Source organism: Otolemur garnettii, unplaced genomic scaffold (genome assembly GCF_000181295.1).
Source record: "Otolemur garnettii isolate 467f Iridium unplaced genomic scaffold, OtoGar3 scaffold00009, whole genome shotgun sequence".
NCBI classification, from domain to species: domain Eukaryota; kingdom Metazoa; phylum Chordata; class Mammalia; order Primates; family Galagidae; genus Otolemur; species Otolemur garnettii.
Window position 1 is genome coordinate 4,834,608 of NW_003852404.1, and position 26,705 is coordinate 4,861,312.

Consider the following 26,705-nt stretch of genomic DNA (forward strand, 5'->3'; position numbering starts at 1 on the left):
GACAGACTTTCACTTTGTCACCCTTGGTAGAGTGCCATGGTGTCATAGCTCACAGCAACCTCAAACCCTTGGGGTCAAGTGACTCTCTTGCCTCAGCCTCCCAGGTAGTTGGGACTACAGGCCCCTGCCGCAATGCCTGGTTCTTTTTTAGAGATAGGGGTCTCGCTCTAGCTCAGGCTGGTCTGGAACCCATGAGCTCAGGCAATCCACCCGCCTGGGCCTCCCAGACCGATAGGATTGCAGGCGTGAGCCACCACCCCAGCCCCAGATCTGGCTCATTTACTCATTTTTTGACTGTCTCCCCATTCTAGCTCAATGAGGACAAGGAATGCGTTGCTGCCCGGGGCCTAGAACAGAGCCCGGCACGGATTGGACACTTATGGTTTGTGGAATGATCAATGAGAGGCTGACTCTGTGGGGTCTTTCTGTCTGCCACTGACCTGTGTATGTACCTTTTGGGTTGTCCCTCCTCCCCAGTCTCTGCCTCTCATACATGGTGTGTCCCTCTGTGTTATTTTCTCCTCTTTGCTAAATCATGGTCTTGACAGCACATCCCAGCCTCCCATCCTGACTGACGTTCACCCTCTGGATGCCCCCAACCTGCCTCCCTCCCAGCCTAGCTTTTTTGATGACAGAGTCCAAGGCACCACCAGCCACATCTACCAGTGAGTGGAGCCACCTCCAGGACCCTTGTTCTGCCTCTCAGAGGGACAGGGTGGGTGCCCTGGCTCAGGATGCTCTGATGTGTCCTCAAGCTGCCATTATCCAATTTCAATAAACTCATCACTTCTTAGCAGCTGCGGGTTGATCGGGTTGATTGCTGTCATCCCTGGAGCTCATGAGAATATGGGCGATTTGCATAACCAACCCAAGGTGGCAAATTAATTCTCATTTGCTTCAGCAGTGCCAGAGCTAATTGATTTAAAGCATAACAGTCAGGACAGCCAGCCCCAGGCCTGGAAGCCCCCCTGGGCTCCCCCTTGTCCACATGCTACAGTTCTCAGAGCCCCGTGGGTCCCCTGGCATTGCCACCCCCATTCGGAGAAGGCTCCAGTGGCTTCTTCCAGCTGACTCAGCTGGGTGAGGGGCACCTCTGGGAGGGGGCAAGTAATTTCAGTGGTGTCCCTAAACATGGGGAGGCTGTGAGTGGCACTGAGCCACCTGCACTTTCCCTTTGAACATCCCATGGTGGATCAAATAGGCCACAACCTAGCTGCATTTCCCTGTCCACTTCCCCCTCATCCCCCTTGCGACCCTCCCTGGCCAGCTAGGCCAGCAGACAATGGGTAAGGCTGTGAATTCCACTCCCCCTTCCCTGCCCCACATGATCAATCTCATTCTTTAGCTTCCTTGTCACCAAGTCTAACTCTTGAGATGACAATCTCCCCCTTTCTCCAATCACTGCTTATCTTTGGGTACTAAACCTTAGTTTTCTCAGCTAGAAAGGGGGCTGATTTAAGGAGGTGTGCCATCGTTCTTAAACCTATCTCTGTGCTTAGGACCTGGTGTGCAGGGCCTGAGGGAGAGCACTGGATGTGGCCTGCTACTGTTCCTCTGCCTCCCACCATTCCCCACCCCTGCCAGGAGCTGCTGGTCCCGTAGCCTCATGGGGTACAGGGAGGGCAGAGGGGAAGGATCTTTCTTGGGGAAACCCACTTTGCCCATATCTTTTATGTCTCAGCAAGCAAGGACCCCAGAGGGAGGAAGACCAAGGGGCTGTTTGGGACGTGGGAGAAGGGAGCCCCAGGAGGGAGCTGGAAGACCCCCAGCTGAAAGGCCTGGGCATCCCCAGGTGGATGTGGTAGTCCAGAGGAGGTCAAGGCCATTGTTGCCACCAGATGCAAATTATGCCTGGCTTAGACCCCTTGGGGCTACTAGGAGAAGGTAACTTGGCAGGAGGCAGGAGAAAGAGCCAGGGTGACTGGGCATCTGGAAGGCCCCTGCAATGTCTCAGCCCACTGAAGGACACAACTTCTTGCTTGGGCTCTGCTACCAAATTGCTGTGTGACTTAGGGCAGGTGGCCTCCTCATGCAGGTTCAGTGTCCTCCTTGGTTGAGTGGGGACCAGGTTTTAGAGCTGCCCCAGCCCTGCCCCCCTCCCCTCCCCACTTGAGTGGTCCTCACCTTCCGCTCTGCGCGACTGTCCTTCTTCGTCCCTTTAATGAAATCTGTTTTTCCCCTCAAGTGCTGCTCGAACTCTCCCAGGGTCATGTCCCCTTTCTCCATCAGGACGTGTGGCATGTGGGGCTCTGCAGAGATGAGATTGTCACTCAACATTTGTTCGGGTGTGAAGGGGATGCCAGGGGCCCTGGTTTAGGGACAAGATCTTCACAGAGGCGGGAAGCCCTGGCTGCCTAAAGCGGTGTGGGGACCTCAATTTACTCCTCTGTTAAACAGGGGTGAGATGGGGCTAAGTGAATTTTTTAGGTCCTAACATTCTGTGGATTCTTGATGACACAAGAGAGTTCCTCTTTGAGGGTACAGTGTCGCCAATGGCTTGCCGAGCTTAGAGTTTCAAAGACCCCAGGAATGGAAGAGACCCTGGGTTTCTGGAGCTTTAATCAGGGCAGGAGACACCGATTCCACCAGTGACAACCCAGTTTCCTAGGAGGTGGGTCGTTGGTCTCCCCTCCCTGACACGCACCCCGGCCCCTTGCCTTGGTCAGCCACTGGAGGAGGACATGTGTCCTGTCCCTGTGGGATTAGCACTCCTCCTCCCACATGTAGCCCAAGGGCCCTCGCGGGCACCGTACCGCTGGGGTGAATGAGGATCTCCACGGGCCGGTCGAAGGTGTGCTTGTTGGCCAAGGTGATGATGATGCTCTTGGCGGAGCAGGCAGATGGGGCCGCATCGGCGCGAATCTCGTGGGTGGGACTTTCTACTCCTGAGTGGCACAGAAAGGGTGAGGGAGGGCAGGCTCGGGAGCCCCAGGAGGGAAAGGAGCTCAGTGGGGGGTGCTCAGACCCAGGCCACAGACAACTGACACGCCAGCCCTGTTGGGGCATCTAACCTACTGTGTGACTTAGATGGTGTCTGATGGTGCCTGCCTGCCCCAACCTCGGGATCCAATATGGGTCAGAGCAGTGGCTTCCCCAGAGGGCACACAAAGCCCCAAGCATGTGGCTGAGTAGATAGGAAGAGCCTAATACAATCAGTGGGTGGGTGCCCCTTAAGTGCCTCTTGCACTGGAATGAAAGGTGGCTCTAGGAGCACATACACCAGCAAGAAATCTCATCCCTTTTAGAAGCCAGAATGGCTGGGGAAGAGAACCTTTGGAGCAATGGTTTTCAACTCTGGCTGCACAGTAGAAGCATGTGGGGAGCTTTTAAATGTTTCCACACTCAGGACTGAAATACCCCCAAATCTTGGGGATTGGGATCTGGGTTGTTAGATGTTTAAAATCTCCTCCGGGAGTTCTAATATGCAGGCAAGGTGAGAACCAGGAAGCAGGTTAGGGCTGTGGCCTCCAGAAGAGGACCAAGAGCCCCTATTCCCCAGGGATGTTGGGTAGAGGTGTATGGCCTTGAAATCTGTCCCTGGAAGGGGCTTGTAACTCTGTGTGCTCCAGTCTGTCCTCCAGCTGGGCCAGTCGGCTTCCCTGCCTCCCCTTCCTCTCTGTTCCTGGCTGTTTGGGCCTGAAGCCCTCTCCACCCTGGGGCTTATTTGGCTTCGGACCTGTGGACAGCTCCCTCTCACCTGCAAGCAGACATGGCCCGCGGATCTCCAGCTGGAAGTTGAATTCATACTCCATGGGGTTGGACACATCGGTGTCCAGGAGAGTGGCCAGGCTCAGCTTGTTCCAGGAGTCCAGGGTCCGGGTGCCGAAGCAATTCTTGTCTTTGCTGGGAAAGGATTGGGAAGAGGAGAAGGTGGTGTCAGCAGGGGCAGAGGCAGGGGCCCAAAGCAAGAGGATGAGGAGAGGATGCTGAGTGCCAGGCAGCCCAGCCCACCAAGGAGGCCCCAGGACCCGCTTTCTCCCACTCAGCCTGACCCCAGGGAGCACCTTGAACCTGATGTTAGGCACAGCTACTTGTAAGGAGCACCTACTGTGGGCTGGGCACCAGGTACGGGTTCGATAGCATTAGTTCACATTGTTCTCACCACAACCCAGGGGGAAGGCATCAGAGCCCCCACGTTCCATGTGAGGAAACCAAGGGTCAGTGTGATAAGGAGGTGACCAGCCCGAGTTCCCACATCCTGACCTGGCAGAGCCAGCATCCCGGCCCAGGTCTCTCTGGCTTGATGGTGAGACAGTTTGCACTATGTCACACCACTTCCTGAATCCCTACTCTGTCTCTGTACGCTGCAAGCCCTTGACAAGTCACTTCTCCTCTAAGTGTTGGTTTTATCACCCATTAAATGGGGACAATATTTATATAATTGCCTTGGGGACTCCTTGAGCAGCTGCTTAGCAAACTGTCACCTGCCGAATGCTTGTGTTTTGGGGCCCCTTTCTTTGTGATCACGCACCCCATCCCCAATCCTTCTCCTTCCCCCACCCAATGGGCACCCTCTAAGCTCCGTCCAGGTGGCTGTAATCCGACGTCCTTGCTACCAACTTGGTGTCACCATATTTATTTGTTCTGGCTTCACCTTTCCTGTGTCCATAAATCACACCACCATGAACGAACATCCTGTCTATGTCCCCTTTGGACTTGAGAAAGAATTTCTTTGGGATCCCTGGGCCAAGGGACACACTAACAATTGCCAGATTGCTCCAGGGTGGCCGTCCTGGTTCCCTCTTGCATCACCCGTGACCAAGGGCTCCCATCTCTTCATGTCCTCCCTGACACTCAGTGTAATCTGTGGTTCTTGGTTTCTCTTGCATCATTCATTCTATCTGAGCAATTTTGAGACTCGTAGGGATGTGATTCAGGCTTTTCCCCAAAGTGTTGCTATTAACTCTGCCTGCTGGAGTGAGCAGAATGAGCTGATCAGGACCCACTTGGAAATATCAGGGCCTGAATGGCCCAGCAAGCCCCTGCCTCTCAAATGCACAAGGCTCAGAGCCAATGGCAATGCTTCTAAAGACAACCCACGGGCAGGTGTCACCTGGTCTGAGACTGGCCTGTGCTGCCAGCTTCTCGGTTGTGCCAAGTGTCCTCCTGGGGATCTGACTCCTCACAGCCCTTCTGACTTTTTGCCGTGGCCACATGAACCCACGTCAGCCTTTGTGCTGCTGCCTCAGGGCTTTTGCACTTGCTAGTCTCTCCTTCCAAAATGCTCCCCTCCCCGCGTCTTTCCATGGCTTGCTCCCTCCATTCATGTCAAGCCACAGATGCTGCCTAATCCCTGTCCTCTAGCTAAAGTAGCCCTCTCCCTCCCTGTCCTCTTCTGTTCCCCTCTGTCCCCTATGTGGCATTTATTTTCACTGAAAATGATCTCATCTGTAGGTGCCACTCCCTATGCCACTGGGTAGTACAGAGAAACTATCCCGGTAATGGGCCCGTCATGGTCCCTTCCCTGTCCTGATGAAAATCCTTCTAAGGACTCCTTCCTGCTTTTGGGGAAATGCAAAGTCTTTGCTGAGGCCACAGGGTGTCCCGTGCCAAGCGTCCTCAAACTATGGCCTATGGGCCACATGCAGCCTGCCTAGGACATTTATCCGGCCCGCTGGGTGTTTTTGCCGCCGCTGCCTGTCCAGCTTAGCAGCCGACTCGTCCCTGGGCCCGCAGTCCAGCCCTCCAACAGTCTGAGGGACAGTGAACTGGCCCCCTGTTGAAAAAGTTTGAGGACCCCTGCTCTATGCCCTCATCCCATGCTGCCTGTGCTATAGCTGCTCTCTGGGACCCTGTCCTTGCTTCCCCGGGGCCATTGTCTCCACTGGCCTCACCTATAGGAATGCTTCTCCCTGTGCCTACATCCTCCCCATCACCCAGGGCTCAGCCGAAACATTGCCCCTCAGAGAGGCCTGGCCTGGCCCCTGGGCTCCAGGCTGGGGTCCCCTTTTGTACTCTTAGCCCAATGAACTTCTCCCTCAGTGCACTTTTCACATAATTAATTATGCATCCCAGTTCAAAAGCCATGAGTCAGACATTAGTTGTATTTTTAGTTGAATAATGATCTCCTCTGTCAAGTTCCACAAGGATGGGAACCATGTCCCCAGCCCCCTGCCCAGTGTCCAGCACATAGTAGGTGCTCAGAAAACAGGTGCTCAGCGACCTCCAACCCCACCTGAGATTCTGAAACCCCTTCAGTGCTGCCCGGGGGGCCGGCAGCACCCGAAGGGACCAGAAGGGCACATTTCTTCCCCTTATAATTCTCAGGCGAATTACAAAATAAACCCTGGAAACGCTGATCCCAGGTGGCCAATTCCAACCCATGGACATTGTTGGAAGTTTCTTAAGTCCTCTAAAGGCAGACCAGGGAGGAACAAATTACTCGGAAGGGGGTACTTATAAGCAGAGCCTCATTCTACTTCCTGTCACCCCCACCCCACACCCTGCTATCTTCACCCGATCCGCTCTCTGCTGCCTACCCTAGGCGCTGACCCTGGCTAGGCAGGGCCTCCTTACCCCCGGGCCTGTTGGTTAGAGGTGTCAGAGCTCTTGGTGCAGGATTGGGGTACAGTTGGGGCACAGACAGCAGGCAGCAGGACCCTTACAGCCCCGCTGGGCAGCGTCAGGAGCTCCGAGGAGGTGCTGATGAAGATGGTGATGTTCTCCATGGGGGCGATGGTCCCCAAGTTGACCACAAACAGCATCCGCTCCAAGTCCTCATCCAGGGCCACTTTTCCCGGTGTGCAGGAATGAGGGGAGATGGAAACCCCCTCTTGCAGGATGTTCCCTAAGTGCCAGGCTGGCATCAGAGGCTGGGCATATGTCATGTCTGACCCCCTCTAAGCTTGCTGGGTGGTAGGTTGAGTAGCCCCATTTTGCTGACAGGAAAAACCAAGCTTGGCTCAGCATGGGGTGAGACTTGGCTGAGTCATCCAGCAAATAGCCAACTTGTTGAATCAGGATCTGAACCCACGTGAGTCTGGCTCTAAACCTGTGTACTCTCCACTGTACCTTCCTGGGAGTGGGAGACTCTGAGGAAGTCTCCCAAGAGAGGGCCACATGTCCATCCCACAGCTTCTCCTCCCCACCCCAAGAACCAAATTAAAGCACCCCCACCTCTGGAATTTGTACTTTTGCTCACATTCTTGCATTTTATCTGCAGGCCAGTCCCTCATCCTGCTTAGCTAATCTCACCCTTCCATCCAACCCTCCACAAGAATGATGCCCCCTGGTCCCCAGTCTGGACCCCAGTTCCCCTCCTCTGACATTATCAAGATCCCTCTTGGCTCGTTTTCTGCCTCCCATCAAGGTTGCTCACAGGCACAGCCTAACTATTCTTCTAGGCCATAAGAAATCATAATAACTGGAGGGCAGTTTTGCACCTTACACATGATGAGTGCTCATTAAAAGATTCCTGAACATTTTAACAATTAGGTGAACAAACTTCACCTTGATCATAGAGCCAATGGTAGGAATCTCTTACATTTCCTGGGTCTAAGGCTTGCCTCTGCTACTAAGATGCTGTGTGACCTCGAGCCTGTTACTCTCCCTCTCTGAGCCTCAGTTCCCTCAACAGCAGGATTGGTTGCTGTGCTTTGAGTCCTTACTGCGATCTAAGTGCTCTGCATACATCGCCTTGGTTGAGCACTGAGAGAGTGTAGTTATATATTTCTTTTTACAGATGAGGTTAATTTCTTATCTAAGCCCCCACCATTTGGAGCAGCAGAATAGGGAGTCAAATCCTGGAGTGACTCACTCCCTAATCCCTGAGTTTAAATGGCAGGCTATTCTGTTTCCTAGAGGTGTCTTTAAAACCCTTTAGTGGCCTCCCCTCCTTTGCTCCTCACTACACTTTCAAAGGTGAGAACAGGAACAATCACCTCTATTTTGCAGACACTGAAGCAGAGCTTCAGAGAAGTTAATTACTGGCCAAAAATTGCACAGGATTCTGGCTAATATTCCTAACTAGTTCACTGCTCTCTCCCCATCCATGGCTACCGTGCGGTCTACTGAGAGTCCAGCCCTGGGCAGCCTCTGCCCAGGCCCAGGCTCTTCCATGGTCTCCTTACCAGTGACAGTTGGGGATCGGACTTGGGAGGCATCGAAGTGGTCACTCTCCAGCTTGGCTTTGTCCTTGATCTGCACCGTCACGACACGGTCGGCAATGACCGCCTCAAAGCCGATCACCGTGGTGTATTCATCCAGGGGGTACACAAAGAGGCCTGCCAGAGAGGGGCCCAGAATTATGGAGTGCCCCAGCACCCCTCTGTACCCCTCTGGCCTGACGGATGGATGATACTTAACTGCAACTAAGTGGGTACCCTGAGGCCTCGGCAGAGAGCCGGGTTGGGGTATCCTGGCTCTGGGGCCCAGCAGATAAGCACAGCGCGGTGCCAGCTCTTACTTTGCAGATATGTGAGCCTGGTATGGCCAGATTTTCCAAGAGAGAGTGGAAACCCAGATTTTTATGTGACTTGTTGAGTGGGCCTAACCAAACACCTCTATGGTGAATTTGGGCCACAGGCCCCAAGTGTGCCCTCTGTGGGACTTTGGAGGAAGACTAAAGTTCTAATCCAGGCCTGCCATGTTTCCTAGTCAGGTGACATTGGGTAAGATAGTCTCTCTAAGCCTCATAGTCCCATCTGTTAGATGGGGACAATAAAGCCAAACTCACAGGGTCGCTGTGAAGATTGAAAAAGTAGCCACCGTTTTACTAAGCTACGTGCCCCATGGCATGTGATGTGGTTCTCTTTATCTCCAACTTTTAGTACCTGGTGAATCATGCAGGGTCTTATTGAAATGCAGATTCGGATTTGGTAACTGGTGAGGCCCGCCTGGGATTCTGCATTTCCAAGCAGCACCCCAGTGATGTTGATGGTATGGGGACCGGGTTAGGAGCTCCAGGTCTCGTCTAATCTACCCTCCAACACCGGAAGAGCACACTGCTGGAGCCGCAGGGAGCCCTCCACAAATCCTGACTTCCTGCCCTTCTGAGCCTCAGTTTCTTCATCTATAAAATGGGGGTGCTTGCTCCTTCTGCATATGGCAAGCCTTAGGGCTGCTCAGAGTTTTTCAGTCTCCTGGGTTTGCAGGAGACTATTATAAGCCCCTCTTCCCAGGCTTCCTTAGACAAGAACACGGCTATTTGTACTGCCCAGGAGACTTCTAATGGGAAGAAAGGTGCCCTGCTGGTCCCTTTGGGTGGTGCTGGGCCCCCGGGCAGCACTGAAAGGGTTTCAGAATCTCAGGTGGGATTGGAGGTCCCTGCCCAAGATAGGAAGTCCCATCACTGTGGAGAGCGGGAGTCCGGGCCAGCACCCTCCTGGGGAGCTGTCCTATGACTCCTGTCCTGAAGTAGAGGGAGAGGAGTACCATTCCCAGATGGCTCTTCACCCTGACTGCCCCACGCTATGAATCACATCCCCAGACTGTTCTTCAATCCAGTGTGTCCTGCTTCCTACACTACATCATCTGCTCTCCCTCTCAAACCCTGGTGTCCAGTGGCACAGAGGAGCATCCTGATTTTGAGGGGGACAGTGGCTTCCCCAAGGTAAAGGAGTCAGAACCATGGCTGGGCCCAAAAGCTCCTGCCTTCCACTGAATCTTGATGTCTCTCCAACTATAGGGCTTCCTGGAGAAAGTGAGGACTGGACAGTGAGCCTTGTGGGACAGAAAGAATATGCACTGGGGCTGAGCCCGAACCTCCTCCACTGGAACCCTAATGCTCCTTGCTATTAGCTTTGAGGCCTGCAGAGCCGAGACAGTATTCCTATTTTACAGATGGGGAAACAGACTCAGAGGTTGCCTGGCTCGCCCAACATTAAACAGCTAGTAAATGTTAGGACAGAGAGTCAACGTGAAGGAGGGGGTGCCCCTGGGGAGGCCCCAACAGAGGTCCTTACCCTGGAAGGGCTGGGCTTCCAGGTTGCCATAGGTGAGGGAGGCGGTGAGGCCCAGGGCATAGCCACTGACAAAGGAGGTGACATCAGATGCAGTGAGGGGCAGAGCTGCCCCTGTGATCCGATTCAGCAGGCCTGGCATCCCGTTGGCTATTCAGGCTTCAGGGCCTGCAAGAGACAGGAAGTATGCGAGGTGATGGGGAGAGGCCACCCCACCAGTCCTCAACCCCGTTTTCCCATTTAGCACCGCCCCCCCCCCAAGCACTCTGCTCTTCATTTTCCACAAGGGCTTCTATGTTAGCGACCCCATGGTAACTCCCCATCATCCCCAAGAAGAGGAAAAGTGGTTATTCCCTTTTTTTCCATTTCACAGGTGCAGAAACTGAGGTCTGAAGACATGTGGCCTGTGGGGATTCACTGAGTGAGTGGGGCCTGGTCAGGGAGAGGGCCCAGGTAACTCACACTTAGCCCCAAATTCTCCCCAACTGTCCACACTGGGACGGGAGTCGGGCGTTCAGGCTCTGCCCTCTGCCCTTGCATACCCCGTAATCCCAGGCTGCAGGTTTCCTCGGCATGAGGAGGCCACTGGGACACCTCTCTGCTTCCCTCCTTGTCTGACCTCAGTGAGTCTGCTCACCACGGTGGACAGAGAGGGGAGAGGGGAACCCCCACGAGACAACAAAGTGTGGGGCCACCAACCCCTTGGATAGGGAGACCAAAACCTGGGAGCTGTCCCTGTACCTCCTTCTTGCCACCCCCACATCGCCAAGGCTTGGGCTTTATCTCTGGAAAAAACTGGCGTCCATCTGGGTGCACCAGCACCCTGTCCCGAGCCACCACTGTCTGTCTCTACCTGGACCACGGCTGCTAACCGCTTCTGGATTCTCTTCCCCCCAACTGCCCTGGAATCCATTCTGTGCCAGTGGCCAGAACGAATGCACCAATCCCAAACTGGACAGGTCTCCACCACCCTCCCCAGCCTCTTTCCCCACCAGTGGCTTCCCATTGCTCCTGGGGCAGAGACCCAAAGCCCAAGGTGGCCTAGGGCCTTGTGTGGCGTGGTACTCACTGGCCTGCGCCACCACCATGGGCCCCAGACATGTGCCTTCCATCTCAGCGGCCCCTGCTCCTCACACACGCCCTGTCCTCCCCCTCACCCCCGGGGCTGCGTCTCTACCTGGAAGGCTTGTCCACGCCCGTTTCTTAACTGGTGACCTCTTCTCATTCTCCTGTGTCCACTTGGGTCCCCTCTGCGGGAGGTCAGACCACAGTGCCCAGCCCTGTCATCCTCCCCCAGAGCCGAGTGCCTCTCCCACAGAGCACCTCCACCAGTTTGCTGTGCTACGTTTTGTTTGCGAGATGAATTTGGTACTCCCTGTCACCCACTGTAGGTTGTATGAGCCACAGATGGGGACAGGCCACGTCTATTTTTGCTTCCTGCTGATTGAATGAATGAAAAAACGTTTGGCTTTCATCCTCCCACAGGAAGGCTTCGCAGCACTTCCTGGAGCCCCATCTCCATGATCTGGTCTCTTCCTGAGATGCTCCTGGGAAATCACAGGCCTTTGTGGGGGCTGGGGGGGGGGATGGAGGGAGAAAGGGAAGCAATGTCAAAGGAGGGTGTGGACTACAAGTCCGAGGTCAGATTCGCTCTGGGATTTCCTCCTGCGGTGTGTGAGGCAGGCCAGACTTCCCGGCTGGCAGCCCCTGCCCTTTACTCTCAAGGCTGCTCAGTGAGTGCTAATTTCTCTGCCCTTTGTCAGAAAAGAGCTCTTCCCATCTAGGTCCTCTCCATGTTCCCAGCTAAGGTCCTCAGGTGCCCCCTGCATCCGCCAGGCCAGCAGTGGCTTTTAAATTATGTCCTCCCTCTGGGCGCAGGCCCAGGCGGCTCTCTCCTGGCTTATCTCCTGTCAGGCTGACTGACAGCAGGGAAGGGGGGCAGATGAAGAGCAGGGAAGGAGCTGCTGTGTCCCCAGCCGCCTTGTTTCAGGAGTCCTCTGTCCCGGTGGCCAGCGCAAAGGCTGGGGGGGACAAGATGGCAGAAGTCATCTCCGGACAGGGCCTTATCAGATGTTGATAGGGGAATGAGCTTCAGGAACTAGCACCCAGATGTGCATTGAACTTGGACTTCAGCTCCAGCCCATCTCGCCTTCTGCCCAGGGCGTCTTACCTAATCCAGGCTTCCCACACACTGCCCTTCGCCCGGGGAGGATACACTCCCTTCTACACTGGCCCTTTAAGAATGTCAGAACCAGGCAGTGGGGGGAGACGCAGGCAGGAGGATCCCTTGAGCTCAGGAGTTTGAGACCACCTGGAACAAGAGTGAGACCCTTATCTCTACCAAAAAGAAAAATCAGTCAGGTGTGGTGGCAGGTGCCTGTAGTCCCAGCTACCTAGGCAGGAGGCAGGAGGATCACTTGAGCCCAGGAGTTTGAAATTGCTGTAAGACAGGCTGCAGCCACAGCACTCTAGCCTGGGCAACAGAGTGAGATTGTCTAAAGGAAAAAGGAAACTTTCTTAGAAAGAGTAAACTTTCAGTCCTGCCTGTGGGGCCTAGTTCATGAGGCATATTTTTCCTCAATTCACTCAGCATTGATAAACAGCTACTATATTCCAGGCCCTGAACTAGCCACCCAGGATACAAGATAAGATGCAGCCCTAATTTCAGGGAGTTTATAGTCTAGCTGCAAAGGAGATTTGGGAGTGGGGGAAGACCATAGTAATGGCAGCTGGGATTTATTAAACAATGATCATGTGATGGGCACATATATTATCTCATTTAACCCTCACAGAACCTTATGAGTGCCATTCTTCTGTAGAGGCCTCAGGAGAGGTGTGTTTGGTTTGGGACGTAAGTCTGGGATGCCTGGAGGACAAAGAGATATAGGGGGTTCCTGTGTGGGCCTTTCTCCTGGCGGGGGCCCCGGGCCACACCTGTGAGGGGAGACAGGACCAGCGCAGGTGATGCCCTCTGAGTGCCCTGCCTTCCAGCTGCACTCCAGGCCTGGATGAACCACCCAGCATGTACAGGTCGGCGTGTGGGAAGCCGGGCCGGCCTTGGGGACAGTGCCTGCCCTGTGTGAGTAGTACTGATGGAGCGCGTCAGAGTCAACACTTAATAGGTTTACTTTCCCTGGTTTGCCCTTGACTTTTGGGATGCTGATTGTGGAAAAGAGCTGGTGAGGTGAGAGAAAACAGAAAGGTGAAGGGGAGGAGGGGCTGGCAGAGCCAGTGGAGGGCCAGGGAGGCTGGGAAGGAGAGCTTTCCGAAAGGGTGCCCTGAGTTACAAATGGGTCCCTCTCCTGTTCTCTAAGGGGCATCTAGAAAGGTCAGGATTCTTTGGGGGCACTGGACTGTTTCTCAGATGCCCTGTTGGGCTAAACCTGGACTCAGGAGTTCTATGCAGCTTAGAGGAGGTGCCTGGTAATAAGAGGGACTGTTTATTAAGACTGTTTCTTGGCCTAGAAATTATAGATCTCCAGTGGCTGCTGTCCTTCTGGGCAGGACATTATGTATATTTAGGGCTGGCACATACTAGATGCTCAGTAAATATTTCTAAAGTGAAATGAGTCAGTGAGCGCTGGTAGCCTCCCAGAGTGTGACAGGACACCACGCATCATTAGGGATACAGTGGGGACAGGCAGGGGTGAGTCCGGGTGCTAAGGCAGGAGGCAGCTGGTCAGCAAAGCTGCAAACTTAGATTCTGAGCCCTGCTTCCTGTCACCTACCCTGCTGTGACCCCATTCCTACATTCGATTTCCAGGGGAGCAGCCAGAGGGATCCTTGAAAGGCAAGGGTCCAGTCAGGCGGCTCCATGATTCAAGTCCCCTAATGATGGCCACATCCCTCAAGACCTGGGCCCATTGGCTCCCTTCTGATGCCCCCTTAGTGACATCCCTTCAACTGTCTCTTGCCTCAGCTCTCTGGCACTGGCTGTTCCCACTTCCTGGAATGCTCTTCCACACAGTGTCCCCTCACCCCTCCATATCTCTGCTCAGGGGCACAATCTCCGCGAACCAACCCTAAAGACCTTCTTTAATCCCTTCCCCTCATTGGCTTAGCCCTGATTTTTCCACAGTGCGTCTCTCCAATACACACTATTACATAAAAATATTTATTGTGTGTAACGTTACCTGTTCCCTCCACAAGAGTGGGCAATGGACCTGTTTTTCTCACTAATCTACCCTGAGTGCCTTGACTCACACTTGCCCTAATAGTAGGGAGTGAATAAATATTTGTTGAATGAATGAATGAATCAATCAATCAATCAATATGTCCTCTCAATGGCAAGCTGGCCGTTTCTGGGTTTTGCACTGACCCCACTGAGGGAGAGAAGTCCTCTGCCTACAGGCCTGGGCAGGTCCTCAAAGACCCTGCTGAGGCTGTCATTCTGTGTTTCCTAACCATGGCCTGAATCTGCCCCCTCACTGGCCACAGGTGCCACCCACCTCATAGCAGAGCATCAACCCGGAGGGGGCGCTCTGAGATTCTGTGCCCCTGAGCCCGCTCCTGGCCATTGCCCAGCTCTCCAAACCTCCCCCTGCGCCCTCAGCAACCACCCCTCTGTAGCCAGCAAGTATGTGCCTCTCTGGAGACTCTCTGTGTCCTCACCTGAGCACCTGCTGTCCTCCCCCCCACATCCTCTCCAGGGAGGCTGCTCATGCCTTGTCACCGTCAGAGGCAGGAGGTGGCATAGAAGCCCTCCTTGGTCCCAGCTGTTGTTCCAAGACCCCCCGTTGTCTGTCTCCTCTAAAACTTCTCATGGGTGAGCATTGACACCTCTGGCTACCTTGCCCTTATGGCCTGCTATCTCTAAGGTCCCCATCGCCCTCCTGTTAGCAAACACTTGGTGCCTGACCACTTCCTCTGGTCCTTCTGCCCTGCCATCACCTTGAGTGACTTTAGCATCTGTGGGAACAGCACACCAGCTCCCTGGGTGTTTATCCCTCGACACCCACATGTTAGCAACCTAGGCTTCTCTCCATTCCCACTCTCTACCTTGAACTTCACGCACCATCCCTGATGGTCCCACCACCAGAACTACTCGCTCTTAAAGCCGCAGCCTCCCGGCACTTCCTAGCTTTCTTTTCTCGCATTTTCCTTACTGCCTGTCACCAGCTGACATAGTATATAGTTCGCTAATTTATCTTGTTCAATGTGTCTCCTCAACCCTCAGGAGTGTCATCCCCACGAGGGCAAGGACCTTGTTTTGGTTTGTTCACTGCTATAGCCACCAAGCACAGAATAATGCCAGGGGTATAGTAGGTGCTCAGTCAACATTTGCTGAATGGGGAAACGCACTCTTAGAGCTTTACACACACAGCTTTGCAGCATCTCTTAGAGGTAGGTGCTCTTCCTATCCCTGTTTTATAAACAAGCCAAGGCTCAGGGAGGGGAGGCCACACGGCCAGTGAGGAAGGGGGCTGGGAGTTACCCAAAGCAGAAGGACCAGATGGCCCAGGTGCTTGCTGGAGAGTCTACACCGTGTCTGGCATCCGGCTTCCGCCAAGCCTTTTCATTCCGCCTAGTTCTCTTGAAATCCTCTCCCCCTTCCTCGCCATTGCTGCTACTTCCTTGCTCTGTCCTCCAATCATCTCTGGCATCCTTAACAGGTCCATCAACCTGCAGGCTGTTTCCTTTCTGGTCCCCTCTGTCACCACACTACACATGCCGGTACACACACACGCACACACGCATGGGCCTCCATTCCCCCCGAGCTTAATGGCTTCCCAAAGCTTTTGTTCAAAAGGGCACGTCTTACTCCTAGCCTGGCATTCAAGGCTCTCCCCATCGGGCTCCCATCTCTCCCCAGTGCCACCACCTGCCACGTCCTGCGTGCTCGGTTCCTTCCAAACACACTGACCTCCATATGCTCTGAATAGGCCAAGTTCTTTTCCACTCTGCAGCCTTTTCCTGAAATGATCTTTGCCTCTTCTGTTTTTCAAGGTTCTAGTCATCATCCAAGGCTCAGTCTCACTGTCACCTCCTCCAGGAAGCCTTCCCTGACACTTCAGATCCTCGGCCTCCTTGGGGCTTCACATCCCATATGCTGAGGCACTGTGGCCGCCCACCTGTCCTAGCTCATCTTTCTATGGGGCTGTGAGTTCTGTAAGAGTGATGGGTGTCCTTTGTCCTTTGCCAGTGTCCCAGTTCTCAGTACAGCACTCAGTTCAGAGGGGGACCTCTAAATGGGGTGCCTGCTGGGTTCTGGTGCCTTATCCCACATGGCTGGTGCTCACATGTGCCCTCTCTTCATGGGTTCAGAGGGAAGCCTGGTGGCCTGCATTGTGCAGCCAGAGCAGCCGAGCTGGGAGGGAAAGCCAGTCCCCTCTCAAAGCCCGTTCCTTCCCATCCAGTCCATGCTGAGCACCGGGGGAGGGTGTGCATGGAAGGAGCGGGAAGAATGGTCTTGGGTGGCTTCAGCCATCATGACAGGGGTGAAGAAGTTCCTGGGGTCAAGAACAAAGCCCTCCCAACCCCCTTGCTAGAGGTATTTGCTCTTCAGAAAGCAACTAGAAAGGCAGAAGCTTGCCTGTGAGTGGTGGCTCTGTCCCCGTCTCTTCCCAGGGTTAGAGTCCCTGGACTGCTACTTCCAGATGCTGGCCTCTGCCATGTCCATCTGTGTGACCTTGAGCAGGTCACTTAACCTCCTGTGCCTTTGTGTCCTCCAGACCTGCCAAGCCAGGAGGGTCCAATGGGCCCTGCCAGGCATCTGTCTCCGTGACCCCTCTCACCTTGGTCTTATGGCTGAAATCTGCCCGTCCCCTGCATCCACGACTCATTATTGTCCCTGGCGACAACGTGGGAGGTCTGTTCCCTCCACCTGCAAAGCTATGTGCAAGCCTCTCTCCCTCACCCTAGCCTGCTCCCACCAGACCCTGCTCCACAGAGTTGGGGTCCCCCAGTGGAGTGGGCTGGATGCACACGAAGAATAAGAAAAACACAAAGAACCATGCAGTTCTGAGCCTGCCACCCCCGCCCACTTACCTGGGGCTGGGAATCCTCTTCTTTCCTCTCATCACTAACCCCTCTAAGAAGCCCGTGCTCACTCGGCCCTGTTGGGAGCCTGCACTCCAAGGGCCACCCCAACCCTCAGACCAGCACCGGCTCCCATCAAAGTGAGGCCCCTTAGCTGGGTTCTGTGGATCCAGTCTGATTGTTCCAAGCTTCTAGAATTCTGGGATTCTCCCAGAATCTAGTCTCCCATTCTGGTCTTCTTCTAAACCTCCACTCTCCAGGGCCATATTCCGCCCACGTGGGTGACAAATCTATGCTTCTCCTCCCTGCCCCCACCCCGTACATCCCACACTCCAGCCAGTTGAGGCCTCTCGTTATTTCTGCAGGCGAGACTGACTTCTGCCCTCTCTTCTGGTGTTTCCGTCTTCTCTGGGATGCCACCCCCACTCCTCTCTCCCTCTCCCAGAGGAAATCTTATCCATCCTTCAGGTCCAACTCCAATGCCACCATCTCCTTGTAGCCTTCCTGGGATCTGCACTGCATAAGCCCGTCCACCCACTGGAATAGTTGGTACCTCCTGTGTTCTTTATCTCATCAACTGTGCATCACAGGCGCATTTCACAGATGCACATGGACCTATTCTGTGCCAGGCACCGTGCTAGGCCTGAGCTACTGCAGCCAACAAGATGGATAAGACCTCTACCCCCAGGCCCTGTGTCCTGTCCGCACCCCAGGAGCAGTTAGCTCCTAGAACTCTGTCTCTCTCCCCAGTGTCTGGCCCATAGTTTGTGCTCAACAATGAATGGATGGCCTAGGCTTTATTTGTTAAATGAATGAATCATTGAATGAGGGAGCAAATAAATAGGATGGAATGTGGTGGAGGTGGCAATAGACCTTGGCTATGGGTTCATTTAAAGAACCTAATACTGGGGGAAATCTGTCTGTTTTGGCCAAAGCCCATAAGACTCCATCCCAGGGACAGCTGTAGTCTCCTTTGATGGGGGAAAGGGGGAGGTTGGAGGAATAATCAGCACAGAGAATGCCCAGACTTCTCAGTGCTCAGTGTCCTCACACTGCCAAGGGACCTGGAGTGCAGCCAGCACCATGTCCAGGACAATCAGCCCTGCGGGAGGTGGGGGCTGGCTACCCATAGCTTCTGAGGCTTCCAGCTAAGAGGCTGCGTCTGCACCTTTGAAGAGGGGGAAATCGGTGCTTGCAAATCTGAAAACTCCAGATAAACGAAGGGTTGTCTGTAGGGTTTCTGCAAAGATTCCTGCTGAGTAAGATGGAGGGGAGGGGCTTAAATAGATGTAAGTGGTGCTGGATGACCCAGGCCCGTTCCCTGGGGGCCCAGTGAGCTTCTAGCATTGGAGCCACTGGCCATTGACAGCCACTCAGAAATATTAGCCCACACACCACTGGGAAAGTTGGACTCTATCTACACAAGTTCACTTTACAACCCGTCTTTCCTGGGGCACGTTGGCAAGGTGAGCTTACCCCTCCAAGCTGCCAGCGTCCCTGTGGCCCCACTGAAGGCACTAAATGAATTTTCCATGTGGCTTTGAGCCTTTTCTGTGTCCCAGCACCTCCCTCCCTGACTTCTGAGGGGCTCACAGGATTGTGGGGGGAGTCCAGCCTGCAGCCATTGCCCCTTGAGAACAGTTCCCCCGCAGTGGGGCAAATAGGGAATCGAAGGGTCATTCTTGTGCCATGCCTGCCCTGAATCCTCTAAGTGATGAGGTGGCAGGTGACGGAGCTCATTCCTGTCCCCGGGAACCTGCCTTTCTCTCCCTTATCCAACAATTTCTCACTGGGAGCGTCTTTGAAACTTAGTTTCACCCTCTGTGTGATGCACAGGTAGAAAGATGCTTCTTCCCCGGGGTTATTGTGAGAACTGTAAGGGACGTGCTACCTATAGAACACCCACGGGGCCTGGTCCCCTGCCAGTGCTGGCTGGGACTTTGGTCCCATTTCCTCTTCACCGTGCTTCCCAGGCTTACTCTCGCCTATCCACTCAGACTGTATCTGAGCACCTGAGTTCTTGGCATTTCTCTATGGTGGCCATGGCTACCCACAGCCCTCAGCCCTGCCACCCAGCCAGCCCAGGCCCTTCCAGGCTTGGTGCTGGCTGAAGAATGTATCCATTGCCGTGGCTTCTCTCTGAGGTCCCAGATCAGTTTGTGCCAAGCTATGAGGATTCTCCTCGACATACTCTGTCCCTGCAGATGGCACAGACAGAGAGGCCTTGTGGGGCGGCACAGGGCAATGAACAGAGTCAAGGTCCCCAGGCCTGGTGCCAGCTCTGCCACCCACTGCATGTAGGCCACAGACTGGGACCCTGCTGTTACATGTTCAGCCTCCCCATGCCTCCTGGGCCAACACGCAGCATGGCTGGAGAAGCAGGAAGATTGGTGGGTGCTAAGCCCCAGGGTAGGGATCAAAGCTGTCCTTGTTATGTTCTCAGCACAGGGAATAATGCCCGAAGCAGCTGAAAAAATAAAAAAACAGGGACCATACATTGAGCAACTACTATATGCCAGGCAGTGTTCTAAATGCTTTTTATGAGTTAGTTCAGGTAACCCTGGGACAGCACTATACACTAACACTTTGCAGATGAGGAAACAGACCTGGGGTGAAGGAAACTGAGGAAACTGAGGCCTTGCCCAAGATGATACCCTTGAACTCTGGCTTCAGAAATGGAGCTCTCCACCACAAGGCTTTATTACCTTCTTGATACTCATTTGCTGAATGAATAAATGAATGATCTGGAGAGGATCACCCCCCAGGAGTTTCTCCAGGTCCTGGGGCCTGGCGTCTGTATCTGAAACTAAGGGGAAGTGAGTCTGGAGAAATTAATTCCACACCTCTCTCCCAAGTTAGCAGGCCAAGGGCCAGTGGAGTGCTCCCGGCTGCTCTAAGGGATAACACAAGCAGAAGGTGAAGTGTTCCTAGTTCAGTTCGCCTGCTCCTGCTGGTTTTAAGGAGGCCACATGTCTGATACTTAGTCTACCCTTAGAGGTGGTAGGGGGATTATTTCATTTATTCCCATAAGATCCTAAAAAGCAACTCCTCCCCATTTTACAGCAGAGGAAAGCAAGACCTGGAGAGGTCAAATCTCAGGGTCCTTCAGTGAGCTGGTGGTAGAACCAGGATTTGAACCCAAGCAATCCGCCCCCACATCCTGGGTTCCACTGTGTCCCTCTGCTGCCTGCTTCTTTCCAGCCAGGTCCAGGTGCCCAGGCCTAGTCGGTGCACCTGCCAGCCAGCTTGCTGATGCTCAGGGGTGTTACCCCTCCACATAGAATGGGACAAACCCCAGGGCTCCTCCTCCCCTGACCCTTCTGTGTGTTCTGGGAGTGGGGGTGGGAGTGGCTGTGGGGAGAGGAGGCAGCATCCTTCCCCACATTTCCACGATCCAGCAGAGATGATGGCTGCATGCTGTCACTCTCCCTCTTGCAGAGTCAGCACACGAGAGGCGACTTCCTTGGGGAAGTCATCTGATCCAAGAGGCCTCAGAATGGATCTCACGGCACCACTTACTGCAGGAGGACCTCGAGCAGTGTCCCTGGCCTCAGTGGGGCTCCAGCTGGTACACAGCCCCCTGAAGGTGAGTAGAGGAGTGGGGGTGATTGGAGAAGCTGCTTTTAGGGCACTGAGCTCCGCACAGCCAGCAGGTTTAAGGAGATAGGATTTTAGGGTTTAGCAGTTCCTGACACTTGGAACAAACCCTGCCATTGAGTCAGGCACTGTGCTAAGCGATTTAGGTGGATTATTGCACTGATTACACATAATCTTGTATATGCCATTTTTTTTTTTTTTCCACAGAGGATCTGAGTGAATCTAAGAGAGGTTAGGGGCTGGTGTGGTGGCTCAGGTTATCCTAAGAGGCAGGGATGGGAGGATTGCTTCAGATCTGACCAGACTGAGCAAGAGTGACACCCTATCTTTAAAAAAAAAAAGTAGGGAAAACATTAGGTGGGCATGGTGGCTCACACCTGTAGTCACAGCTACTTGGTTTGAGTCCAGGAGTTTGGGGTTGCAGTGAACTATGATGATACCACTGTACTCTAGCTGGGGCTACAGAGTGAGACTCTGTCTCCAAAAGGACAGAGAGAGAGAGTTTAGGAAACCTGCCCAAGGTCATAAAGTTAGTAAGTGATGGGTTGGGGAATGGACCCTTGGCAGTCCACTCCAGTGCCTCTGCATCTACGACTATGCCACAGCAAAACCCATATCTCTAGACGCAAGAGAAAAGGCCTCTTTTTGAGAGTCCTGGGCATAAAATGGGGTTGTCAGGAGTGGTGACAACCAGGGACAAGGAAGTGGAGTGAGGAGGCCAGCGGCAGAGGCCCCTGGTCAGGCAGCCTGAACATCAACAGTTTGGGTTCTGGGGTCCCAAGAGAATTAAAACATGAGCCAGGCTCTGACTTGTACCATGGGGTGACATAGGCAAGCTACTTCACCTGTCTGGGCTCCATCTTCTGATCTATAAAAAGGGCACAGGAGTGGAGCTCGCCTCATGGCATCATTGCAGTGAAACGCCGTGACATGTGTGAAGTGCTGGGCACATGATGTGGCCTAGTTGATTTTCCAGGTGAGCGTCCTTCCTCCAGGGGGACATAGAATGAGGGAGCAGAGCTGGCCCAGGCTGGACGTCCCAGTGGGCTCCTGAGGAATCTCTTAGAAGTGGGATATCTTAGAAAAGTTTTAAGGGTTCAAAGGATTGAAAGTGATGGAATTAAAAGTGGAGAGAGGGTTCTAGCCCCTGAGCAATTTACTCTTTCAATCCACTACTGAGTCATAAAAGTAACAATGAGTTTCTATCCCTCATACAGAGCAATTTACAATCAAAGCCCTTTCACACCCATGAATTAATTAGAGCTCTACAAACAGGGGCAGAATAAAGATTATCATCCACATTTTAAGGATCAGGAGACTGCTCAGGGTCCCTCCAGACCCCAGTGAGGATTCAAGAGATGAAATTTCAATTCCTCAGGCTCATTGAATTGTCTTCCTGAGGTCCCGATATGACCACAGTGCTTCCCTGTTCCAGGACGGTCCATAGCCTTATAACCGAGCCTGACTCATTCAGGGTGAGTTCAGCTGCCTGGGGATCACGCCCCGATCCCCTTGGCAGCCCGATCTTACATTGCTCTTTATCTCTTTCCCCGTGTCCCGGACAATCTGGAACACGCGCTCCGTCTCGGACCCCTGCGTGCCCTCCCTATGCACCCCTGCTTACGTTCTTCCCTCAGCCCCAGGCCCTGTGACCCCCTCTCTGCCTTTCTAAACCTCCTTTCAGGTCCTTTCAAGTCCCACTTCCCTCCATGAAGCCCCTCCTGGCTCCCTTACCTGGGGCTCCCTCCTCCAAGACCCCCAGGACACAGTTTTACTCAGTCAGCTATGCTCTGCCACAATAGCAGAGCCACCACCTGTGGAATCTCTTCTAGACGGTGGCACAAAGACTCTACTCATTTCAGTCACACATTCTCAGGAATTGTGTGTGGAGCCTGCTAACATCTCTAACTTCATTTCTGGTGGCATGGCTCCTGTCATATGCTGTGACTTTAAATCTAGCTCTTTGTACTCTCAAGACTTGGTTTCATCATCTGTAAAGTGGAGGTTAAATAAAACCGCACGGGCAAGGCACCCACTAGGGGAGTGACACAGGCAGGGAAGACCCCAGGCACTGGCCCACCTCTCCTCGTCCAGCTTCCCCTCCTTTCCCCTTCTCTGCTGCTTTTGCAGGCTCATCCCCAGGACAAGACTGCAAGGAAGCAAGTGATCAGACATGGGAGGCAAAAGTTCATCGGGTTCAACCCCAGGTCTTCCTCTTCTGCTAACTCTCTGCCCTAACTCCCAGGACCAGTAGCTGGCCCTGTCCTGCTCCTATGCATGAGCCGTGGACTCACAGATGTCTACGTCTGGCCAGGGGTGGTGGCTCATACCTGTATTCCCAGCACTCTGGGAGGCCGAGGCAGGTGAGTTAATTTAGGTCAGGAGTTTGAGACCAGCCTGAGTAAGAGCGAGGCCCCATCGCTACTAAAAACAGAAAAAAACTAACTGGGCATGGTGGTGTGTACCAGTAGTCCCAGCTACTTGGGAGGCAGAGGCAAGAGGATCACTTGAGCCCAAGAGTTTGAGGTTGCTGTGAGTTAAGATGTCATAGCACTCTACACAGAATGACAGAGTATGACTCTGTCTCAAAAACCAAAAACAAATAAACAAAAAAATCCAAAAATAAATGTGTATCTCTGACCTTCCCTGGCCTTGTGCTATAGACCCATCTACATCCCCCTTGGTGTACTCCTATTGGCCAACTCAGAGAGATCTCAAACCTAAGAGCTCCTCTCCTGGGTGCTATTTTGCATAAGACTGGGTAATTGATTTCTGTCTCTTCACTTGAGATTGCAGCTTCTTGAGGGCAGAGACCCAACACACAGCTTAGCACAGCCCCTGGCATCAGGTGGGCACCCAGTGACCAAATGGTTTTCACCCCTTTCCCTGTCCCTGCCCTGGTTTCTCTGTTCATTCAAACTGACTTACTTGATAAAAGTTGACCTCGGCCTCCTGCCCATCCCAGCCCTGACTGCATGCACAGCCCAGCCACATGGAAACCCCTTCCCTGATCCTGTATGTCACCTGTAGATCCAGAGGCATCCATTGCTTCCGCAAATCCCCATTCTAGCTCTCTGAACACCCCCATCCCAATCTCCTTCCCTCAGGAATCTAGGGGCCCAGGAGGTTGTGGGCCCATAGCGGGTGGGAGACAGGTGGGCTCCAGGTGGGCTCTCAGGAGGGAGAACCAAGTGGGGTTGATGGGATGAAAGGGCTTGGGCACCTCTGGGAACCTGGAGCCAAGCACAGTCCCCTGATTCCACTGGGCAGTTCCTAATCCCCCTGGAGTGTCTGTCAACTTCTTGTTTATGGTGACCCTCTGCTTGGCCCAGCCCCAGCCCCTTCCCCTTCCCAGTCTGGCTAAAGTGGGGATGACTGTGAGACCACCAGAAACACAGTCTGCACAGCCATGAGGTCAGGTCATTGGAGGAAAGCAGGCAGGGGTGCTGAGGACACCCAGGCACTTGGCAGAGAGAAAAACTGGAGCCTGAGCAGGAGCCCTGAGGATCTGCTGCATGGGTGCCCTGGCTACCTCTGCCGGCCCTGCCCTCCCCAGGGCTGCCTCTTTGCTCTGCAGAGCTGGCCTCCCACAGAACCATTAGCAGCAGCAGCATCATTTATCTGCTAAGGAGCGGCCAGCGAAGGTGCAGAGCAGAGCAGAGCACAGCCGCAGTGAGGGAGAAGGAGGTGGTGGAGACGCTGCTTCCTCCCACTGGGCCGGGTGGGGGTGGGGGTCTGAGTGGGCATCCCAGTGTCATCGCCCTGGGTGGGGTTCCCTGCCTCCCACCTCTTCCCCATGTCAGGACAACTTTATAGCCCAATGGCTGATAGCCCACATCTGAGGCTGGTCTGCACACTTGTCTGTGGGGCTGCAGACCCTGAGCTTCCTAACTCAGGCCAGGGAGGATGTGCCGGGCCAGAACCAACCCCAGGTCAGGAGCCTTAGCCCATCTCAGGCCAGAAATGCAGTGGAGTCTGCAGGCCACGCACCAGGGCACGGTGACCAGCCACCTGGGGCCCTGGACCATCGCTAGGGTATAGGCCTGGGTTGGAGATGGGCACTAACCAGGGCTGGGTGAAGAGGGCACTGCAGGGATGCTGCCAGCAACGTCTGGGTCAGGTTCAACCCACAATCCTCTGCAGGGGCCCTGGGGCAGCAGCTCCTCCAGGCCTGGGCTCCTGCATGTACACACACATGTGCACACATACACACACGTCGAGACACAGCCCCCACCCCCAAATGCACCCTAACCATGTAGACACTTTATAGACACACAGCCCCCCCCCACTCATGTGGCTCACTGCATACACGTCACTGCCCTCCAGGGACAATCCTCTGCACACACACACGCCCCTATACACCTCTAAGCACATGCACACATGTGAATACACACATCACACACATGTGCACATGTGCCTGGCCCGCCACCGCCCGGCTCAGCTGATCACGGAACCTCACGCCCTCCTGGCCTCCCCCGGATCAGGACTGCAGCTCGTCCAGCGCCCTTTGAGCTTCTCTACCCAGTTCCCGTTGCCTGGCTGGGCTCAGACAGGTGAACTCAGGGATCAGGCTTATGTCCCAGTGGAGGAGAGGAAGAGTGAGCACTTTGCCGCTAAGTCTTAAAAAGAGAAGGAAAGAGAGAGGGAAAGGAAGAGAGAGAGGCAGAGAGGGAGAGAGAGACAGAGAAACGAAGGAAGGAAGGAAAAAAGGAAGAAAGGAAGAGAAAGAAGAGAAAAGAAAGAAAATAGAACAAGTCCAGAGGCAGGAAGGTGCCTGTTGCTCCTCAGAGGGGGAGAGGAGGAGGCAGCTCTGCCCCCACCCCTGGGCCTCCGGTGGGAACTGTTGGGGCTGCCGCAGAAGATGTTATGACGGGACTTCCAGTGTGTGTGTGGGGGGAACCTGATGTGTCTGCAGGCGTCATGCTGCACCCCCCGCCCCCGCCTCCGACGACACCTCCCACTGCTGGAGAACCCGTTTTCCCAGAGCCCCCTTACCTTGCAGGAGCCCGGGGGGCTCAGAGAAGGGTGTGTGCTCAGCCAGTGGTTTGGGGGACAGTCACACTCCACCGGGCACCTGGAGGGCAGCAGGCAGGAGCCGGCCATCCAGGTTGGGCAGCCTGCAGAGCTCCCGACTGCCCCAGGGCCCGGGAGGACAGACAGGGGATGACAGGAGCTGGGGAGATGGTGGAAACAGGCAGCAGTGATGGGCGGCTGAGAGGGGGAGAAGGAAGGAGGCACAGAGAGTCACACAGAGAATATACACATGGAGGGCAAGCCAGCGAGAGGGAGAGAGAGAGGCGAGAGAGGATATGGGGGGAGGGGAGTAAGTGAGAGAGGGGGGGGGGACCGGAGCTGAGCAGCAACATGTGGTCGGTCCTCTCTCTTCTTATGCTGGAGCGTCCCGAGCCCTCCCCAAGGTGGAGCACGCAGTGTACACACGCTGACACACACTTTCACACACAGGTGCACGAACTCACACGTACGCACACTCGCCGTCTAGTCTCTCCTCCTCACAGGAGCCCTTCCTTACCTTGCCCCAGAAGCAACATGTGTCTGGGCAAACACTCCCTCTGTGCACAGCGCAACGGCTGCTTCCCTGCACCCAGGGCCGCTGGAGGGGGTGGCCGGGGCTGGACTCCAGTGCCCAAGCCCAGCACCCACTCCCCCAGCAGCCGGTGTGATCAATGCCCACATTGCGATGGCTGTTTAGGTGGCCTGCAGGAAGCAGAGCCATTTGTTTTGTCAGAGCGTAACCATGACAATCACCCCATGCGCGCACACACCGATGGCTGGTGCTGCCTCCCCACCCCTCGCCCTTCCCTCCCCCTTTCTCCAGAGCATGGGAGAAAGCTGAGGCCACTTAGCAGCCTCTGCTAATTCCTGCTGGGGCTGAAGGAACAGGCCCGAAGGCAGCCCCTCCCTGGGGAATGAAGCTGTCTCCAGGTGACTCCTGCCTGGGACCAGAATGGGGCTGGCTGTTCTACATCCCCCTGCCCCCCTGCAAACCCATTTTTGAGTCAAGTGATACAAACTGTCAATCCATCCCCCCAACCCCCAAGAGGCCATGATGCAGCAAGCAGATGACTTTGGTTACCACGGTCATGAGCAGGTTATCTGCTAAAGCCTTTGGCCATGGCTGTCCAGCCTTGAGTCCTCAGCCATCACTTGCTGTCCCTGGCCATGCCAAAACCACAGGGAAATCTCTAGGCATTTAGGGGCAGCCCCTGGAGG

The 26,705-nt window shown here is 54.4% G+C and overlaps 1 protein-coding gene across 1 annotated transcript in view; it reads right to left on the reverse strand.

The window, feature by feature from the left end:
• VWA5B1 (von Willebrand factor A domain containing 5B1) overlaps positions 1–26,174 on the reverse strand; it is a 56,952-nt gene extending 30,778 nt beyond the window's left edge. The window contains exons 1-7 of the mRNA XM_012801467.1: positions 26,005–26,174; positions 9,903–10,067; positions 8,070–8,222; positions 6,517–6,787; positions 3,698–3,843; positions 2,754–2,885; positions 2,125–2,249 (exon numbers count right to left, since the gene is read on the reverse strand). Of these exons, the coding sequence (XP_012656921.1) occupies positions 2,125–2,249; positions 2,754–2,885; positions 3,698–3,843; positions 6,517–6,787; positions 8,070–8,222; positions 9,903–10,041 (966 nt within the window). The 5' untranslated portion in view covers positions 10,042–10,067; positions 26,005–26,174. The remainder of the gene's footprint in view (positions 1–2,124; positions 2,250–2,753; positions 2,886–3,697; positions 3,844–6,516; positions 6,788–8,069; positions 8,223–9,902; positions 10,068–26,004) is intronic.
• Positions 26,175–26,705: the final 531 nt, after the last annotated feature.